Source organism: Anguilla rostrata, chromosome 8 (genome assembly GCF_018555375.3).
Source record: "Anguilla rostrata isolate EN2019 chromosome 8, ASM1855537v3, whole genome shotgun sequence".
Taxonomy (NCBI): Eukaryota; Metazoa; Chordata; class Actinopteri; order Anguilliformes; family Anguillidae; genus Anguilla; species Anguilla rostrata.
Genome location: NC_057940.1, coordinates 49716528 through 49738279, shown reverse-complemented (window position 1 = coordinate 49738279; position 21752 = coordinate 49716528). Strand labels below are relative to the sequence as shown.

The 21752-nt window shown below is 43.4% G+C and overlaps 1 protein-coding gene across 2 annotated transcripts; it reads left to right on the top strand.

Moving 5' to 3' along the window:
• The first annotated feature begins 10836 nt into the window (after window positions 1-10836).
• Window positions 10837-14197, top strand: LOC135260238 (perforin-1-like). 2 transcript variants are annotated; one of them, XM_064345473.1, is made up of 3 exons: window positions 10837-10987; window positions 11914-12466; window positions 12777-14197. In XM_064345473.1, the coding sequence occupies exons 2-3, from the start codon at window positions 11937-11939 to the stop codon at window positions 13963-13965; spliced, it is 1719 nt and encodes a 572-aa protein (XP_064201543.1). In that variant the 5' UTR covers window positions 10837-10987; window positions 11914-11936; the 3' UTR covers window positions 13966-14197. The 2 variants fall into 2 exon arrangements, with proteins under 2 accessions (XP_064201543.1, XP_064201542.1); XM_064345472.1 differs by having other exon boundaries at window positions 10920-10991.
• Window positions 14198-21752: the final 7555 nt, after the last annotated feature.

The following is a 21752-nucleotide window of genomic DNA, read 5'->3' as shown; positions in this document are numbered from 1 at the left end:
TGTGCGCACAGCATTCTAGATCTTTGTCACACACCACTGGTGTGAAAAACCACAACGGACATAAATGTGAGGGACAGTAATTGCTCACTCTCTTCCTGCACGGTGTCTTTCACCCAAATTGTCTTTTGAGTTCACACACACTGAGAAACTCCTATGGGCCTAACTCGAGTTCTCACAACTAACCACGTGTCGACTATCCGATTATGACGAAGAAGAACCCTTTTGACGACTGACTGGGGGGAGGACAACATCGCTGCTGCTACGGACCATGGACTCGGATTCCGCGTCTCCACAAATTCACCATGCCAAGACTGTTCTCTCCAGGACCCAACCACGACCACTGGAGACAACAACACGCATGGAAGAATATCAGTAACACTGACTATACATCCCAGGCAATAGCAGTTTTGTTTAGACTGTACTGAATTTAATGTGATATTGCGTGTTCCCATTTTGTCCTAAAATTATTTGCGCTGGCGATGTAACTGATGGAATACAACCACGCACGTGGTCTTTCTCTCTCCCTCTCTTTCTCCCCGACTAACTTTCCAACCCTAATGACACCACACTCATAGTATAGTCAATAGTGGAAGAATAACTGGCTTGGTTGCATGTATCCCTTAAGCAGGTGTGACAGATGGAATAATGAGCATTTTCAAATTTACTGTTGAAAGATCTCAAGGCAGAGGTATCACAAATCAGGGAGTCCATCCATAAGGCAGAAACTGCACCAAAGCTGTATCCTCCTGCCAGCAAAGAGACAGATTATGTGGCAGCCCACCACCCAGCTTATGTCCAGCCGCACTTCACAGCCTGGAATGGAGAGAGCGCCGCAGCTTTCCATCAGCCAGGTGGACCACTGCAGGAGTACCGAGTCCCTGGCGACCCGAGGTTAATGACAGGAAATGCACAGTTTCAGCAGAGGTTCGCACCACAGAGATACCCAGTGCTACGTCCCCGGCCGAGATGTTTTGGGTGTCAGCAGCGAGGCGAGGAATACTGCCAGCATTGTTACAGATGTGGGAGTAGCGAGCACTTCCGTGCAGGCTGTAGAGGATATGGAGGACAGTCTAGTGCAGCGAGAAGGACCCCTTTAAACGAGGAGCGGTTGCCCCCGAGGGACAGGGAGTGACCGGATCAGTCAGAATGTCCCAAAAATGCACCAACTGTGGAGAAAAGGAGAAATGTCAGAAGTTTCAACAATGCTCAGTGTGTAAAACAGCACTGTATTGTTCCAGGGAATGTCAGGTCCATCATTGGCCAGAACACAAAGGAAACTGTAAACCATCCACGCACAGTGAGCCAAAAACATCACGAACACATTCATGCAACTCGACAACTGACAAAAGAAGAAACGTAGTGACAAAGGAGCATTCTACAGTGACAGATCTGGTTGGAAAAAAATGTCTCATCAACTGCTACCTACAAGGGAAGAAAACCCAAGTACTCTGGGACACCGGCTCACAGGTGTCTGCCATTGATGAGGTATGGAAAGCGGACAACTTACCTGACATCAGGCTGAGAGACATTGCAGAAATAGTAGACCCAAGTGACCCCTTGCAGATAGAGGCAGCTAATGGTACAGAGCCATATGTAGGGTGGGTAGAAGTGACCTTCAGGCTAGCAGCCGGCTCTGAGGAGTTTCATGTCCCTGTGCTTGTTATGAGAGGTAGCCAACAGCCTCGCCCTATAATAGGCTTCAATGTAATTGAACGCGTTGTTGTTAACAGTCAGAAAAACCAGACAAATAATGTAGAGCGAGAGAAACTGATACAAACTGTTAACATGGCATTTCCTAACCTAGAGAAAAAAACAGTTAAGGCATTTATCAAGGAAGTGAGTGTTGAGCGAACAAGTGAGTATCTAGTGAGAACAGCCTGTCAGAGAGTGTGCCGAGTCAATCAATCAATCAATCAATCAAATTTTATTTGTATAGCGTATTTTATAACAGTTGTCACAATACGCTTTACAGACAACCCTAGCCTAAACCCCCACAGGAGCAAGCCTAAGGCAACAGTGGCAAGGAAAAACTCCCTGTGGCAGATGGGGAGAAACCTTGGAAGGAACCAGGCTCAAGGGGGAAACCCATCCTCCTCTGGTCAGCTCAGGGTGCCGACTGGTGACCAGCATGTCAGCCAGTTTATGCACAAGATATGATATGTGATGTGGCTCAGATGATGGATGGGGCCGGGTGGCGGTGATGGGGAACAGCAGGTGGCGGCAGATGTGGGTAGGGTGGAGGCAATGATGAAGGAGGGGCTGGACCGCAGAGGTGGGGGAGACCAGACGACTCTTGAAGCACTCTCGAGGGTTGGGGCAAGAGCCCCGCCGGCAGCGTGGGGGAGAGGGTGGAAACGGCAATTAGGGAATTTGCAATATAGCAGACAGTGAGTCACAGCGCTATCCAGGTAACATGCAGAATATATGTCAAACCCTTGAAAGAAGACACCACATTAGTCTTTGAGCCCGATGACAATCCCCAGTGGCCAGAGGGACTTGAATTTTGTGACACACTAGTGCAGGTGGGGAAAGGGGCACAACCAAACATCATCCTTAGTGTTCAGAATCCCACTGACCATGACATCATGCTAACAGGAAGGGTAGTTATTGGTACAGCCCAGTCAGTTACATCTGTGTACCCACTTAGTGCAGCTAAAGAAGCAAAATTGAATCGAAAGAATCAAATTGAAACCAAGCAAATGGAGTATTCAAGCTCAAACCTGGGCTACTCTAGCGAGAAAGTAAGCAGAGGAATAAAATGATCCTCCCTTACACCGTCGCTATAATGGTTGTATCTGAAAGACAAAAAACCAAAAACAGTTGGTGAGTTGAGACAGGTTCTGGGACTGTTGAGCTACTATCGCCAGTATATAAAGGACTTTTCTAAAATTGCCAGCCCCCTTTATGATCTTACCAAGGGACCTGCTAGAGAGGAAAGCTCACAACCAAAGGGAAGAAAGTGGCATAAGAAAGGAAATGCGAAGGTGGTGCCATCTCACACACCAATTGAATGGAAAGACTCTCTTAATAAGCTAATATTTGCTTATAACTGCACACGTACAGAGGTAACAGGCTTCTCCCCATTTTACCTACTATATGGCCGCTCCCCGAGACTACCCATTGACATGTTGTTTAACTTGCCCACTGAAGCAAGAAGTGGTAGTCACCGTGAGAATGTTGAACAGTGGAAGCAAGGAATACAAGAGGCATATGCTATTGCATGAGAAAATGCACATAAATCCGCACAGAGAAACAAGAGGATACATGATGGCAAGGTGAGGAGTTCAATGTTGTACCCTGGTGACTGCGTGTTAGTGCGGAACATGACCCCCCGTGGTGGACCTGGAAAATTGAGGAATCACTGGGAAGACACCGTTCATACTGTAGTTAGGCAAGTGGGAGAGGATGTACCCATTCATGAGCTGAGACCTGATTACGGGAAAGGAAAGTCTAGGATTCTTCATCGAAACCTCCTCTTACCATGCGATCATCTGCCGCTGGAAGTTGAAGTGCATCTGCCTGTGAAACCAAAAAAGAAAACCACAGTGGCTGATAAAGTCAGAGAAGATTCAGAGGGAGACGATGATGAGGGTGATTACTATTTCATAGACTTGCAACCTCAGCCACCGGCTCAGCCACCAGGACCAGTCAAAGAGACCCCTGTCATTGCACACGATACGATTGAACCTGGCCCAAGCAAACCTGCAACACCACCTCCGTTAGAGGGCAATGATGACAACCCACCGGAAAGGCAGGATGTCCAGGGCGATAACTCACCTGACACTGAAGAGGACGCACCACTGTCTTCAGTGGATAATGGACTGGAAGGCGAGCTGGAGATGAGACCTCAGCGACCTCAGAGACAGCGTAGGCCACCAAAGACCCTCCAATATGACAAATTTGGAACCCCATCCTGTTACAGTCTTGCTGCACTGCCCCCTTATGCAAGGCCTCAGGTATGGACACAACCAGTGCCGCAATGGCATAACCAGCACTTTTATTTGTATGGGATGTAGACTGATATCTGCCTTAGACAGTTGAAAATGCTGCACACTCATGGACAACTGAGTGTTGCTGGTCATACACACGTGCAGACCTCATGCGGACTTTGTTACAAAGCTGACTGTGATTGATTTAAAAGTACTGTGACCAGTTTTGACACTCCTATACACGCTAGACATATACATGTTTCATGGTGTGAAAAGAACTGAATGTAACAAAATAGTTCCAGCCTGTAAACCAGTGTTTTGTACATGTTTGATGGTATTCAAGCTTTTCAAGGTAATGATGTTGAGGACAACATCTAATTTTGAGGGGAAGTATGTGACAGATGTAATATAGAGCATTTTCATGTTATATTTTCTGTTTGAAATGGTTGCTGTCAGTTGCAGAAGTTTTAATACAGTACCAAGAATAGTCGTAGTACCGGAGAGTTCCAGCTGGGGGAGTATAGAGCTGTTGAGCTGCATTAAGGGACACTTGCTTCTTCCCATCAGTTATTACATACACGACCGGAGGAAAGCTTGTGTCTGTGTATTTTTCATATAAATTCCCCCTTTTCAGGTATGAGTCCCTTCATATGAACAGTTCATGTTAACGGGTGTATTAGGTGAATGTGTATATGTGGCCAGGGAAGTATTTGTATTGCGGGATGTCCGTGTATTGTGAAGTAATTACAGTTTTTCTCAATTGTTTAAACACGTTTTCTGAAACTATAGCTCAGTTTCTCAAAACTCTACACACAAAGCACAGCAACAGTTAACCTTTTGCCAAAACTACACAAATCTCTTGCAAAACGCATTCATGCATTCAAAATCATGTTCTCTCTTCTCAAAACGGACTTTTTCCATCAAAATGATTCACACAGGCCTCATATGAATAGGTCTTATTGAGCATTGATTTCACACTGGTGCGACAAATTTAAAAACACAACCAATCAAAATACTGTATATATGTTTTGGCCTCATGAGGTCATGTTACATATTCAAGTGTATAAAATTGTGTAAAAATTGCTTATTTTTTATCCTTTTTTGAAGTTTTAGTTTTCTTTTCGAGGGGTCCCAAAATAGGCTGCAATTTTACAGTAAATATAAAGACTGTTGCCATGATACAATACAGTAAATATATCATCATATAAATAGTGCATTTGCTAGGTAAACCTAATTCTAATTCAGTACAGTACAGCAAAGTGTGTGAACTGTTATCACTTTGAGTGTTGTTATTGTGTATGATACAATGCACATTTACTGTATTGTCCTGCCAATGAGGTCCAGTTGGGCTGCACTCACAACCCAGGTTCCATCATGAGTCATACTGAACATTGTTAGAAGTGGTTTTCCTTTTTCCTTATCAGTGAATTATGAGTTTTGCCAAAATATACAACATTTGTGTCTTCTCAAAACGAGAACATGCTTAGACTGTGTCAGTCTGGACAATGGATGTAATGATCTGTTGTCATATATGAAATCAATGAACAAATTCAAAAAGGAAACAAAGCAAATCTTTATTTGTTACTGTAAAATAAATCTTTGTTCAGCAGACTGAAAAAATAAAAATCGTAGTTTGTAGGCCGGCTGTAAAAAAAACAATAAACAAATACGTGATCAACCAAAGTTGCACGTATTTCATTTGAAATATTAGCTCGTCTCCCTCTTCTTCATCCACCTCGTCCACCTCATACACGTACACCTCCTCCTCTTCCTCTACCTCTACCTCTACCTCTACCTCTCTGTGCTGCGTGTTGCCCCATTGTTTTCCAAAACAATAGAGGTCACCGGAGGTCTCTTTTATGCTCTGACAGATAATTGAAAAGTTTAGCCAATTGAGTTTGAGCAGGTGTGGCGTGAGTGAGACCAATTGGTACTTAGAGTTTGGCATTTGAAGGCCAGTGTTTTCCATGTGAACAAACAAGGCTTGAATATGAAAATTGTGCTAAATGATGAGATTTTGTGTGTAGAGTTGTGCAAAAATGTGATTTAGAATTGCTATTTGAGTGAAAACAAAGGAATTGTGCTTAGAGTTTTGCAGAAATAGTCTTTGTTGTTGACATATGAGCTTCAAGTTTTCACCATCGTGTGCATAGTTCCAGTTTTAGTGTGTAAACATTTGAGAAAAACTGTAAGTTAATTACATGAATAAGCTAGCCACGCTAACCACGTGTACTACTAGCCGCAGGCTAACCGCGTGTAGTGCAAACCGCAGTCGTTTATGGAGTAGTGTTGGGGGAAAATCATAAGGTTAGAGCGGTAGTTTGTATATCTTCCTGTGTGTATGTTTGCCGAAATATCCGTGCTATTAATTTAGTATACCGTTAGCGTTGCATGTATAAATGATGAGTCATTTGAGTCATAGAAACGAGCAGAGTTCATTACAGTTTATTTCGTGATTTGCCGTAGCCTATTTGGTTATCTGTACGCGTTTCATTTTATTACTGATATTCAAAGTTGAAAACATTAATGCAAGCGCTAGTGCTAAGTCATAGAATATTCAGGTTGCTGTTGTGATGTACATTCTCTATGGTAATATTTCAGCACAGTCTGTGAGTCTTTGTTATACTCCGGTAGGCTACTGTAAACATTTAAGAGAACTGTGCATGTTGTAACGCTTGTACTAGCATATGTATTCATTGTATGTGGTTATTTTGAGGATTCAGTTATTACATACACGATCTGAGGAAAGCTTGTGTCCGTGTATTTTTCATTAAAAATTCCCTCTTTTCAGGGCTTTTACACAGGCACTACTGGGAGCAATACTCCTTCATAGCCGAGCAAAGTTATTTAGTCACGCCGATTACATTATTGGGATGGCAGGTATGCCATCCCGCCAAGTTACGCCTTGGCGGGGGCATGCCCCATACCTATACAGCACCGAGAGTTTGGCACTTTTCAGGGTTCCCCACAGAAATAACCACAACAGCCACAGACACTCAGCCCTTAAAAACATTAAATTCTGTACATTCTCACCCCATTTCAACAGACAGAATTCATAAACAACTTCACATGTCCACACAATAAAGCCCCAAACTAAGGGGATTTTGCGTTTTCTCCTTCTTCTTCTACTTCTTCTTCTTATTTTTCCTGCCGCCTATCCCACTAACAACATGTCTCCCCATTGGACACTTTACCGACAACAGCCAAATCTTCACCTACACGACCCAATCAAAAACTCGCATACACACGCAAAATACCAATACCTTTTTATTCTGAAACATTTCCAGTTTGAACAGCTAGTCTGCTGTGGCCTAGTGGGCAAGGTTACAGTCTTGGGAACACGGGGTCCTAGGTTCAAGCCTAGCTAGGAGCATGTTTCTGTAACCTGCTTTTACCCTCACTAATAATTGTCTACTACATCTCAATTATTGCTTTTGCGCCATATCTACCCACCGTTCACCGAACGTATACACTTCATTATGCCGTACCGTCTGCACGTTCAGTTATTAACCGGCTACAATATTGCAAAGCCATATGGATTCAACGGGAGCTCTTCTGTGCTTACTGGCCTGTGTTCTTCTTTAAAACCACGGACAGGTTTGCTAATGATATTTCACGCATTGCATAGCTATGTCATGGTGCTGCACTAACAAAGTCACAGACTGGTAAACCTCCGGTTGAAGGATTCAATCCCGCCTCGCCCTCAGGCAGATAATTTCCTCTTTTACACTGACGTTTTCTTACGCTTATATTTGTTTTACCAAAACTCACTCACGGCCACCCATATGCATTTCATGATGGCAAATGTATTTCTTTTATTAAACAGTTACACCAGTTCACCACTGTGCCATTTCTACTAACTATATTCACTTGGCTACCATACAAAACCTTCAGCAAACGCCACGTTTCTACATTCATGTTACCTCACCCTGTTCTCTATCTAGCCACATACACACAATTACTACGTATGTACGTTCTGCAACTCCCCATTAAAACATTACATTTAAAATCATGACTCACTCATAATTACAACTACCACTGAAGAGGAGAAAAGCACATCAGTGCAATAGATTTCACACATAACTTAACCCTCCACTTTCATGACTAATGCTTTATACAGACTGGTATATATACCGTTCGATAAGGAAACTAAGCTCGCTCATGGTCACTTAATTTACTTCGCACTATAGTCTGTGATCATGTCAACCTTCCCCTACATGCCCATTCTGCTAAAAACATATTGTTTCAACTACGCAATTTCATCATTTCTAATTTATCTCACACGGTAGTTATTTTTTCATATGCAAAGCCTGCTGGGACATATGCATCTGCTCCTAAGAGGATTCCTACCTGCAGATAAGCCTATCAAAATGCCTTATAAACCTTACAAACACTAAAAGTGCACCTCCACGAAATAACAGACAACGGAGCACGACAGAAGGGTACACAGGTTGCGACCTAGGGAGCTCTAATTCTACGTGCTTGCTGATTCTTTTGTCAATCAAGGCTCGTTGGATGGCCGTCAAATCCATGAGTACATACACTGGCCATATTTCACCTGCGTTTCTGATGCATTTACGCTTACGCCACTGCACCCTTCTGAACTGTTTCACATATTGGCTATAGCAAACCGAAACTGCTAAACGGAACACGCTCATCAGACTGTACAAATTCACACAAGGATAGCCATAATCCACAACCGTTTCTTACAGGGTCACTTCGCTTTTCTCACTCTCATAATAAAACGCTTTGCAAAAGAAATGATATCTCATAAAAAACACGTTTTCAACGTACAAAAATGCCAAGTTACTCACACATACAAGACATACACCGTCTATAACTCATTCATTCACACTACCAAAATCCAGGCCTGCCATTAAAAGTATTGATATCAAAATGACGCCAAGTTACGGTACTACAAACAATATAGGCTATCTTGCCTCACCGAAAATAAATAAGATGTATTCCAAAGCAATGCTACCCAATATTTCCTCAATTCTTTCAAGTCACTCATATGAAAAATCATATGAGACTGATTTTTAATTGTGTGGTTACACTGCTACGCCTACATAAGTGGTGCCCAGTGTGAAGCTAGATTGTCATTCCCACAATTTTTGTATCCAAGTGATGGCAAGAGCAGAGTGTGGAGGCCAAAAGGAACTGCCCAAGATCCAGAGCACCCCTCATCTCTGAAACATGGTGGTGGAGGTGTTATGATTTTGGCATGCAAGGCTGCCAGAGGTACTGGGTCACTTCATTGACGATTTAACTGCTGATAGCAGCAGCAGAATGAATTCTGAAGGGAACAGAAGCATCTTATCTGCACCCAAACTCATTGGCCAACAATTCATCCTATGGCAAGACAATGATACCAAACATGCTGCTAAAGGAACTAATGAGTTTTTCAAAGCTAAAACTGGAAAATTCTTGGCTAAACCATTCCCTGCGATCTGAATCCATTCAAACACATGCTTTATATGCTGAAGAGAAAACTTGAGATAACTGGCCCCCGAAATAAGTAGGAACTGAAGATGGCTGTAGTACAGGCCTGGCCGAGAATCACCAGAGAAGATACTCAGCACCCAGTGATGTCTGTGGGTCACAGATTTCAAGCAGTAATTGCATGCAAATGATATGCAACAAAGTACTAAACATGACTGCTTTCATTTGTGTAACTTTCATATGTCCCAAACATTATGGTGCTTTGAAATGGAGGTGGGGGGGGTGTTGTATGAAAAGTGCTGTAATTGCTCCATGCTGACACCAAAGTGTATAGAATTTTTTTGAAACCACGTGTGAATCGTTTGATGGATCATCTTCAATTGTGGAGTGCAGAGCCAAATCAAGAAAAAATATGTATTTTTCCCAAGCGTCATGGAGCTCACTGTATATCTACTTCAGGGAAGGATCAGAACAGTCGAGTGTACTGAGACTCTTCAACGGAAACTCAAAAGAGGCACCCTTTTTGCCTCTGTCTCTTCACTTAAACCTCCCATTAACTATAAAAAAAAAAAAAAAAAAATTATTTTTGGTTAGACATCTTGTTTGACTCCTAAAATGTTGCTCATAGTAAAGGCTTTTATACTGCATGTTGTTCAATGGACTTCAAGTGGACTTGATCACTGGTTTGAGTTAAACTGTTGTAAGTCGCTTGGATAGAGCGTCAGAATAAATGCTATTTAAGTAATGATGTAATGTATATACGCTGACTCCATGGGCAAGGGGAATCGTGACTGCAGTCATTATTTCAGTAGTACTGTGTACTTCTTCAGTATCATAAGATCAAAAAAGGAGGCAATTCCATTTTATCCGCTCATAGTATGTTCTAATTTATGGAAGACTCGGGCATTTTGGTGAAGCTGAAGTTTCGGTGAAGTCTCAAAACAGAGATGGTAAATAGGATTGTATTTATCTAAGTATAACCATCTGTGTGTACAGGAACACCACACAGAACAAAACTGATTCTGCTCAGATGGCACATCTTCTTGGAATGTTCACTGCTTAAAATATTTTGATGAGAAATTGCCCAAGCAGGAGATGACACACTGGTGAGAGGAAACTGAGTTAGCGGTAAGCTTGAGACAGCGTTCAGGAAAAACATGCTTTATTTTTACCAGAAGTGGAGGAAAATTTCGCAATGACGTTGCTATGATACGTTCTGGATTACGATGGTGTGGATTATTTGCCAATGAAACTCCACCGGGGTGATGCCATGGATGTACGAAGTTGCCTTTATTTGTGTTCTCCTTGGCTTTTTGTGTATACAGTGCACAAACAGCCCATAATAACACAGAGGTCCAATTTCATGAACAACATAAAAGGCGGAGCTACAATAAACTGTCAATCTCTGATCAATCTCGTTCTTGAACCAACTGGAAGCTTTTTCCTCTCAGCAAAACCTGGTGTATTAGCATACATTGCTATGTCCATTTTTGGTTCTCTCTCACTAATACAGCCCCACCCCTAACGCTGTGCACCAAAGCCCATGCATTCCTATATAAAGACACACGAAGAGCAGCGTTAACCAGATACTGTCTTCAATTACTCAGCAGAACGAGGTAAGTCACTCTACAGAAGGAACATAGGTGCTCAATAGTCCAGCAGTGTGGAGCTGTAGCATTCCATTATTTTTACCTTTTGACTTGGGTACAAATATATACCAATATTATATATTTTGCAGAAATATGAAAAAAAAGCTTACAAGCTAACTTTGCGGTTGTTATGTTATTAACAGACAGTCGCTTTAAATACGGCTGAAAAGTGCCGGTAAAAGGGTTGACGGTGTAACATGATGGTTGGGGAATGACACAAAAGGTCATGGGTTCGATTCCCTTGTGAGGGAGTATCCAGCAGTATTATAATCGCATGTGAAGCAAAATGCAACCTGTGTTCATCGTTCTGGATGAGAGTGTCTGTTAAATGCTGGAATGTTACTGTACATATGTACAGACACAGAACGTGTATCTGCATGCACTGACGCAGAAAGGTTACTCCATACGAATGCTAAGAGCAAGAAGAAGCATCCAGTGACCCATTACATTACGGGCATTTAGCAGATGCTTTTGTCCAGCACCATTTTGCATTTACATTGCATCCATTTATACAGTTGGATATATACTGAAGCAATTCAGGTTAAGTAATGTCCTACCCAGGAATCAAACCTATGACCTTTAGGTTATAAGAGCAGTTCCTTACCCTCACCCCTCTGTGAAAGCACAGCTAGGGCAACAGCCTATGTTTATGGGGCTAAAAAAACAGCAAATTACAACTGTCTGTGGTCTACAAACATGCAAACTGTGCTAGCAATGCAGGACTGTGTAAATGCTTTAGCTATGCTGTTAATTATCGCGCTCATTTTCGTTATAAATGAATATTCCCTATACACATATTTCCATGTGGGGCAAAAACATATATTTATGTTTTTTACAAAACACACATTTTTAAAACATATATTTACATGTTCTCTCTTTCTCTTATCGGACAGAAATATTTTTGGATGAGAAAGTGATGGCGGGGTTGTGGCGACTCCTGATTTTGGGGTGTGCGTGTCACTTCCTGTGCGGTCCGGGGGTCTCCGGAGCCAAGTTCACCGGTACCCCTAAGCAGTGCGAGGAAGCCGAATTTGTCCCCGGACACAACCTGGCGGGAGAGGGCCTGGACATCGTAAAGATGGAGCGCAAAGGCGTCTACGTGGTGAACCTGGACAACTGGCGGACAAGGAATGGCACCTGCACTCTGGTGAGGAACGCGTGCCTGTCTTCTAAAGAGCAGAAGCTTCCGGCCGGCGTGACGAACTGGAGGTGCATCCCCAAATGCAAGATGCACGTCACAAGCAAGCAGTACGAATCGAGCGAGTCCCTGGTCAAGGACACCACCTCCATCGTGACGAACAACTGGAAGGTGGGCCTGAGCATCCCGCTGGCGGCCAGCGTGTCCATTGGAGGAACCCACTCCCGTGAAGCCACCTTCTCCATGGACAAGTCGAAGCAGGACAAGTACAGCTTCACCAGCCACCAGGTCCACTGCAGCTTCTACAGGTGAGGCAGCCCTTCAGACTGAGGGGTGGAAAGGGGAGGTTTGAAGTGCCAGTTCGGGGGCAAATCACAAAACACACACTAAAACACCAGCCGCCTGGCAGCTCTGAACATCACGTTATACAAATTCTGTTTTAGATGTTGTGTTGAGAAGACACACACACAATCACACACAAATACACACATGCACACATGCACACACACACACACACACGCACGCACGCACGCACGCACACACGCACACTCACACTTACACACACACACACACACCCACACATATGATATAAATGTCCTCCCTCCCCTTGCCTTTCAGCTACACCCTGGCTTCCACTCAGCGTCTTCACGAAGAGTTTGTGGAGTCGTTAAAAAAACTCCCAAAAAGCTACACCCCAAGCACCAAATCAGCCTACATGGACCTGATCGACACGTACGGCACTCATTACATAACACAGGTCCAGCTGGGGGGTAGACTGAAGGGCATTACAGCCATCAAGGACTGCCAAGCCGCCATGAAAGGACTGACCAGCACAGCGGTCAAGGACTGCCTGGAAGTGGAGGCCTCTGCCACGTACAAGAAGACCGTCACCCTCAGCTCCGAGGCCCAGCACTGCCGCGAGCTCAAGAAGAAGATGGGCACGAGCGAGAGCTTCAGAACCATGTTCAGCGAACGCCACTCCGAGGTGGTGGGGGGGAAGGTCGAGGTGAATAACCTGCTTTTCTCAAACGATCAACAGGCCCACCAGCAATGGCAGGCGTCCCTGAAGACCATGCCTGACGTAGTGTACTACTCCGCCAAGCCCCTGTTCTTCTTGATGAGCCAGAGCGACCCGGCCAGGGAGGGGCTGAAGGAGGCCATCCAGCAGTACATCGGACAGAATGCGCTGGTGACGAAGTGCAGCGGGTCCTGCCAGGTGGGGCATAGGAGCGGACGGGACTCCTGCTGCTGCGTCTGCGGGCAGAACAGCCGGATGACCTCCACCTGCTGCCCCACAGCGCCGGGGCTGGCCGATCTGAGGGTCTACGGGCTCTACGCGCGGGACCTGTACGGCGACTGGGGATACGGAACCGACGGCTCGGTGGTGGTGACCTACGGCGACCAGACCGAGCGCACCCGCGTGATCGACGGCGATAACAACCCCAAGTGGCCGGAGACCTTCCGATTCGGGCCCATCCGGATGGGTGCGCTCAAGGGGCTCCAGTTCACGGTGTACGACGCCGACAGCAAGTGGAACAGTGATCTGCTGGGCCAGTGCGACTTCAAGCTCAAGCGGGGCAAGGTGTCCGACAGCTGCATGTTCAAGTACGGGACCTTCTTCTTCTCCTACGAGGTGACCTGCGCCCCCAGCCTGGGCGGCGACGACTGCCAGCAGTACATCCCCTCCCCCGTGAGCCCCCTGCTGGCGAGGAGGTTCCACTCCCGAAACGGGTTCCTCGCCGGAGAGCAGTGGGAGGCGCTGCTCGCGGGGAACCGCACCGGGTTCGAGGACCACGTCGGCGAATAGGAGAGGCCTCCGTTCGTGTTTGTAGTCCCCACGGCAACCCGTCCAATGTAGCCGTTTCCTGCTACAGCTATTTTATACAAGCTTGTTGCATATTTGCCGCCAGTGTTAATCGAAGCTGTTTGCTGATGTTTTTTGTTATTTTTTCACCTTTTTTTGCTGGTTTTTACCTACTCTGCTCACTCACTCAGGAACTATTGTCATTCCCAGCAATAAAGCATTCATAAAGACAAAACACGGCTTCAAAATTTTATTCAGATGTTAAATATTGGTATATATGGCACACATTCACAGTTTTTTACGATGGCTTTGACTCATTTTGCACAGCATAATTTCAATGTACAAAACTCAAAATGCAAAGTGCCAAACTGCCTTTCAAAATTCATACTCTAAGACACTACATCCTATGCTGACATACAAAGTGTAAAACTGTTAACGCAAAGTGCTAAACTGACTTGCAGAATTCTTACCTTTAGACACTACATCCTATGCTGACATACAAAGTGCAAAACTGTCAATACAAAGTGCCAAACTCTAAATCATATGCTCCATTCTCAGAATACAGCCACCTAATATTATAACAATGTTCAAATGCTTATTACTACAAATGCAAATCACTAAATCAATTCAACAGGTGTTTGTAGTCATGTCTCAGTACTTCCAACAACCTTGCCCAGGTGAGTAGCATTGCAACACAATTGATAAGCTCTTCACCACTACATAATGCGATCACGTTAGTTTTTATTTGGCAGGATTGTTTTTGTCTGATTCTGATTAGGCAAATGTGATTTCAGTGCTAGTTTGTACTTGGCAGGATTGTTTGTTTGTTTGCTGAACAGGTTACCCTACAGGGTTGGAGTCCTGATCTATGTGGTCACTTCTGGCACTACGATCTTTACTTCACTCTAGTGTGTTTTTATGCACCTCTGCACCTTGAACTAATGCACTTGTACATCGCTCTGGATAAGAGTGTCTGCTAATGTAATGTAATGTAAAAGGCTGCTTAGAAATGGCAGTTTCTGCCAACATGGAGCAGGTCGGTGAGGTTGAGGTTGGTAAAGAAGGACAGGGTCGTGGATGGGGTCACGGTCGTGGTCGTGGACGCGGTCGCAGTTGTGGCCAAGGAGGCAGAAGAGCAGTTGTGTCAAATGAAATTAGAGCCACTATCGTCGACCATGTGGTAAACAGAGGTCTAACACTGGCTGAAGCTGGGAGGGTTGTGCAGCCAAACCTCAACTGTGGTAAGTCAATATGTGTCATTTACTGTACAGTCACTGTATATTGAAATTACAGTAACTGTAAAATTGATATTGCTGTCTGTGTTACAGTATATTTCATAAAACTAAAATGTATAGCCAATTCAAAAGATTTTACATTTTACACTACACTGATATGTAGCCCTCCGCCAAATATGAGTAGTTTTAGCTCCGTTAAAATTAATTAAACAGATCAATAATCAATAACATTGATAGAGCCAAAAGTCATCATTGACAGACAACAAGTAATTTGGAACCTAATTTCATGACTAATGCATTTTCAAGTATATATGTTGAAGGTTAAGTGCTATGTTCAGTTGTATTGCAATTAGCTATTCAAAAACTGTTACAATGCCCAACTGTAAAAGAATGTTCGGACAGCTGCTGCACATTTAATTTTGACAGTATTATGTCGCTACAAAATGCTCAGGAAAAAAATAGGATGCTAGTCCATACAGTTTCCTGCAGAATGAACTTGAAAAGACTACCTACAATGCATAAGGTCTAAATTAATAAACAGATACATAAAGCATCTCAGGTACAAGTAAACTACTGGGTACTGAATTTCAGAATTGAGATTTTGGCAACTGAGCTCATTATGGCCTATGAAGCTGGATTCAACCTGGCAAAAAGATGCCGCAGGGGAAGAAATGTGATTGGACAGAGAGCAACTGTGGATGTCTCAGGCCAGAGAGGAGCTAACATCACAATGTGTGCAGCACTGTCCAATGATGGTCTGCTGTTACACAAACCACTCATTGGCCCCTACAGTACAGAGAGGCTCATTTCTTTTCTGGATGACCTGCATAATCGACTTGTGCCAGCGGAGGAGAGCGGGGCAGGAAACTCCCCTACCTTCGTTGTTGTGTGGGATAATGTGCCAATCCACCACTCTGCTACAGTCACAGACTGTTTTGCTGCACATCCCAGGATGTTAGTACTATTCCAGCCTCCATACCCCCCCTTCCTAAACCCCATAGAGGAGTTTTTCTCTGCGTGGAGGTGGAAGGTGTATGACCACCGTTCACATGACCAGATGTCCTTACTGGATGCCATGAATGCAGACATTTCTCCTGAAGACTTGCTGGGTTGGATTAGACATTCCAGAAGATACTTTCCAAGATGCATCGCCAGAGAAGACATAAGATGTGATGTTGATGAGAACTTGTGGCCAAATGCAGTAGAGAGGGAGAACTGGAACCCTTACAGTACTGTACAGTATGAGTGATTATACTATACATGTTGTTGTTTTTTTCGTGATTATTATTGCAGCCCTGGAATTTCAGGAAATTGTTTTCTTTTTTGTTTCAACTTTTTATTTTTCACAAGTAAATTACTAAATTACTATATGAAAAATAAAGAATATTGAAGCACATTGCTGCATTTCTGATTCATTCTTGTTACATATACTTTAGTACAGTCAATAAAGTGAAAAGGTGTTATTCTTATTCTATAGTGAAATACTGATTTATGTGAAAAATCATTCAAACTTCAAAGATAAAAGTTCATCATTTATGTAATGCTCCCTGTTGTTAGTGTTTTTAGGCCAGTATGTTATGAGTGACAATGTATGCTCTCTGAGTGAGAATTGTTGCCAGTGTTATGGTCGAACAAGTTTATTTTGAGACATGTATGAAGTGTTTTGGTGGTTTGAGTGAGTTTTGGAAGTGAGATTAACTGTTTGGCCAATATGCATGTTGGTAATCCAGACTGTATGAAGAGTTTTGAAAAAAGTGGCTTCAGTATTGATCGATGCTTGTTAGCAATTGAAAAAAACTGTAAACTTCAACGATGAACATATCCACTGTTCTGACACTATGATAAACTTTAGCATGAAATACAATCTAATTTGGTTCAGTTGTTTCTATTGTGCATGCTATATATGATTTTTGAGCCCAAAATTAGGAGTATAGTATTTTGCGTTATGACCAAAGAACACTTTCAAACTCTTTTTTGATAAGAAGGATTTTGTGTTTGGCAGCATCGTTTGATGATGACTGTTGTATATTGAAAATGCAGCAATGATTTAACTTCATTGTTTGACATATCTAATGTTCTGGTGCTGTGATAAACTTTGGCATATAATATTCTCTGATTTGACACTGGTATTTTTATTTTGCATGCTATATTACATTTTGAACCCAAAATGAGCAGTATAGCATTCTGTGTTAAGAGTTTTGCACATTGAAACTATGTTGTGCAAAATGAGTCAAAGCAATCGTAAAAAACTATAATAAGGAGTCATTCATGTACTGGTGGAGATGTGGATAGTCTTGTGTCAGAGAAATCTGGAGACACTTGTAGCCCAACAAGCCAGGCAATAAAAATAATGCAGCAAATTCTTCTATGTCATCCCACCTATTAATTCTCTAAAATATGTATAGTGTTTACTAAAGATGAAGGCAAATATTTTATTATTCTCTTAAAGCAAAAATGTTTTTTTTTTTTTTAAATCCCAGCATGAAATAAGAGGTGATACATTGAAAACGTTAATTGTCCTTCCTGATATTACTGGGGGAATTCAGATGTCCTTCAAAATTACTCTTCGTTAACAGAAAAGCAACACGTTTCCTGCAACACCCACAATGAGCTGAAGCCGCTTGCTGCACGGGCCAAGCATTCAGGCCTGTGCTGTTCTCTTGTGCTACACACGCGGTTGCCAGCTTGTCGAGAGACCGGTGAAGGATGACTCATCTGACCATATCACTTCGTTTCAAATCTCTGTAGACCAGTGCCTATGGTTTTGGCACCACGGAGCTGTCAGATGTGCATTTGTCTTTGTAATTAGGGGTTTACGCACTGCAAACCTACAATAATATCCCTCTCTATTTATTTGTTGACTGATTGTTGTTGCTGACAGTCTGACTGTGTCCTGCATTGACATTCTGAGTCACCTGAGGAAGAGTTGCTCTTCTGTTTTTTTCTTACATAGCGTACTATTGCACGACCGTCACGGTTATCGAATGTGCGCTTTCCACCACAATTTTTGGCCCTGTTTACTGATGTCTTTCCCATAGATCTAAATGCAGATGTCACTTTAGTCACTGTTCCTAATGAAAGACTAGCCAGCTGAGCAGTCTTTTGTGAATGAAGCTCCTCCCATCCGTGCCCCAGTAATGAACACTCTTTCAAAGTCACTTAGATCTTCTCTTTCCATCTTGATCCAAAATTGAGGTCCACTGGGCCTGCTCAGCATTTTAATATATGCCACAGAGCATGATAGGATGTTAATTGTTTAGTTGTGTCATGCAGTACACCTGTATGGAAGCATCTGAATTTGTCATGTTTCTCCACTCATTTATTCAAGTTTTTCCCTTTAATTTTTCACTTGTCTGTGTATATATCTACATTGTGATGCCAGGAAGGCACTTGTGCTGTCCACCAGGGGGCAGCACCTGCCATATTATAGCCACAGCTGTGGTTCATGGTAATCACTTCGCCTATGGCTGGGCTTTATGAAAGAGGCCAGGGTCTGAGGCCTGGAAGGACACTTCTGGGACTTGCTGACTGTAAGAGGGCACTGGGTTTTGTTTTGTTTTCAGGGGCAATGTTTTAGTTCATAGTTTCCAACCTTGGCCTTTTCCGCTGCAGTGTGTTTATTGCTTATCTAAAGCCTATGTAGAATTAATACAGAGCAATAAGCCAATCATCCCTTTTTGTCTGTTCACCACGTGATACAGTGGCCGCTCCAGCCCTGTATCACAGTGGTGACGAATGCAGGTATATCGCCCCCTGGTGGACAGATGGTTTCATTGAATACATTTTTTTCCTTGGAATTTTTGTTTTGTTTTTGTTGTTGTTTTTGGTGAGCAAGGCAGCAGAAGAGGCACCATCAACAAAAGGCACAGCGAGCCAGCCTTCCTCCCCACCGGCCCCATACGGGTCTATACATGGGTGGAGGTGGGGACCTGCCCCTGGACTATCTGGGGAAACTCCAAAGTCTGGAGGCCAAGGCCTACCCCTCCCTTGGTAGGGTACGGGACAAGAGGTTTGAAGAGAACCTGGGCCTTTGTCTGGGACACGTCCGATTTGCAGACAATGTCTCTCGGGGGGGTGACGAGGGGGCTGGGCCAGAGCTGCCCTGTGAGTGGTGTGGGGGTCCCCGGTGCTCTGTTGATTGTGCCCCACCCAAGGCCTGCCCCAGCCCCAGGGTCGGACCTGGACGGGCCCTGGAGGGCCTGCATCCCTGTCTGGGCCATGACTGGGGTTCCCCTCGATGAGTCCCTGGAGGAGCAGGACTGGGATGAGCCAGAATGGGTTCGTGTGGCTTGAATGGTGCCACTAAGAGGCTGAGAACTTAGGAAAAGAACTGTCCAAGACATAAGCCAAACCTTAAACAAAATCACAACGGGCTGGGTAGGCTAAGGAAGAACTCCACGGTTTATGACTGAAGAATTGCGACTACTGAGCTCACCAATGCGCTTTTTAGTGATGTTCCAAACAACTGCTTTTTCTAAGCCTAAGCTTTGGCCTGTGTCTCAGCCTCATAGTGGCTTCCTTGACTTTCACTGACACAACTCTGGTTCTCAGGCTGACAAATGGCAATAACAGGCTCCAAAGGCAATCGAAACCCTGGGATCAAGGCTAGATGCTAAAAGCTGTCTTATAGCTGCACTAAGGAAGCAGTTGAACTCACCTGACTAATCAGAAACACCTGTGAAGCTGTTTGTCCCAAACATTATGGTGCTCTGAAACAGGGGCAATGCATCAAAAGTTCTGTAATTTCTACAAGTCGAAACAACAATGCATAAACCCTTTAATAAAACCTCAGAATATGCACTTTAACTGCATGTAAATAGTTCAATTACAAATCTAAAATTGTTGAGTACAGAGCCAAATTAAGAAGAAAAAAAAATGTATTCGTCCCAAATGTTATGGAGCTCATAGTATGTACGTGTATGCATGTCTCTCTCTCATTACATTACATTACATTACATTTGTTTGACAGAGGCATTTATTCAAAGCAATACAATAAGTGCATACTGAAGGTCATTGGAACAACTACAAAACACAGGTCCAATAATGTACAGTACTGACTTTGTAACAGTTATTCATAGCCATGAACACATTAAGTCCAGTGCACAGATCTAACCAATGCCAAGTTAAACTTGGAGTCATGACAAGCTACAGCATCAAGATAATGATACAAAGTACAATTTAAGTGCTGGATGGAGGTACATGAAAGTGGCACAGGAGGTACAGTACATGTGTAGCATGAGAGTTGGATTTAAGTGATGAAAATGATCCCAGATTGGGAGTGTCCGGCAGAGAGGTGATAGTTATTTAGTCCAGGTATAGTTTGAAGAGATGAGTCTTCAGACCATGGCGGAAGATTGGCAATGAGGGAGTGGTTTGTAGAGGAACAGGGAGTTCACTCCTCCACTGGGGATCTAGGGTGGAGAAGCTCTGTGGTAGGGATGAGTGAGAACCATTCACCCGGACGGCAGGGCTTGAAAGGTGGCCTGCTGCCACAGAGCGGAGTGGTTGAGCTGGCGCGGGTCAGGACTTTGAACCTGATGCTGGCAGTGACCTGTAGCCAGTGGAGTGACCTCAGCAGAGAAGTGGGAGAACTTCGGAAGGTTGAAGACAAGTCGAGCAGCAGCATTTTGAATCATCTGAAGTGGCTGTATGGCATAAGCTGGCAGACTTGCAAGGAGGGAGTTGCAGTAGTTGAGATGGGAGGTCACCATTGCCTGGCCAAGTAGCTGGGTGGAGTGTATGGTCAGGTATGGTCGAATCCTCCTGATGTTGTAACGGAGGAATCTGCAGGACCGTGATGTTGCCTTAATGTGCTCCTTGAGGTCCAGCTGTTCACCCAGGACCAGCCTCAGGCTCTTTGCAGAGTGAGAAGCAGTCACTCTGGTGCCATCTAAAATACAAATAAATACAGATAAAATTTCTAAATATTTAGGCCTATTAAAAAGATGTTGAATCTTACAAACCTATCCAGACATATGTTTGCCCCATTAATGTACTGTATACTTGCAAGTCACATACTTTTACCAAATAAGTAAAATAGTATTATAATTTATTTTTAAAAATAGCCAAAATAGCAGTTCATTTTCACTATAAATCATTGGCATTGGAGACTTTCATGTGACACATAAACTTTGAATGTCCACATTCTCTTCAGATATTGAGATGAAAAAATGCAGGGTCAGGTTACATATAAAAATTCACAAAACATTGGTTAACATTCTTTTGGAATAGAGCTTGTTTAATTTCTTTGTGTGCTAAGAACCAAAATTGTTTGATGTAACTTGGCCCCATTTTGATATTAATATTAAATATTAATATTAAAAAACGACAGGTCTAGATTTAGCAAGTTTTAACTAATGACTAACGACAGTGTTTTGTATGCATGAGGCATTTTTGTACGTTGAAAACGTTTTTATTTAGATGTATCTTTTATCTAATGTATCTAATATGTAGATTGCTACCTTGCAATCCCAGTAAACTAGTATCCCTTGATGGTTTTCTAAAATAACATTTCTATTGGATAATGGCTCATGTCATTCGCTATGACCGTGTAAG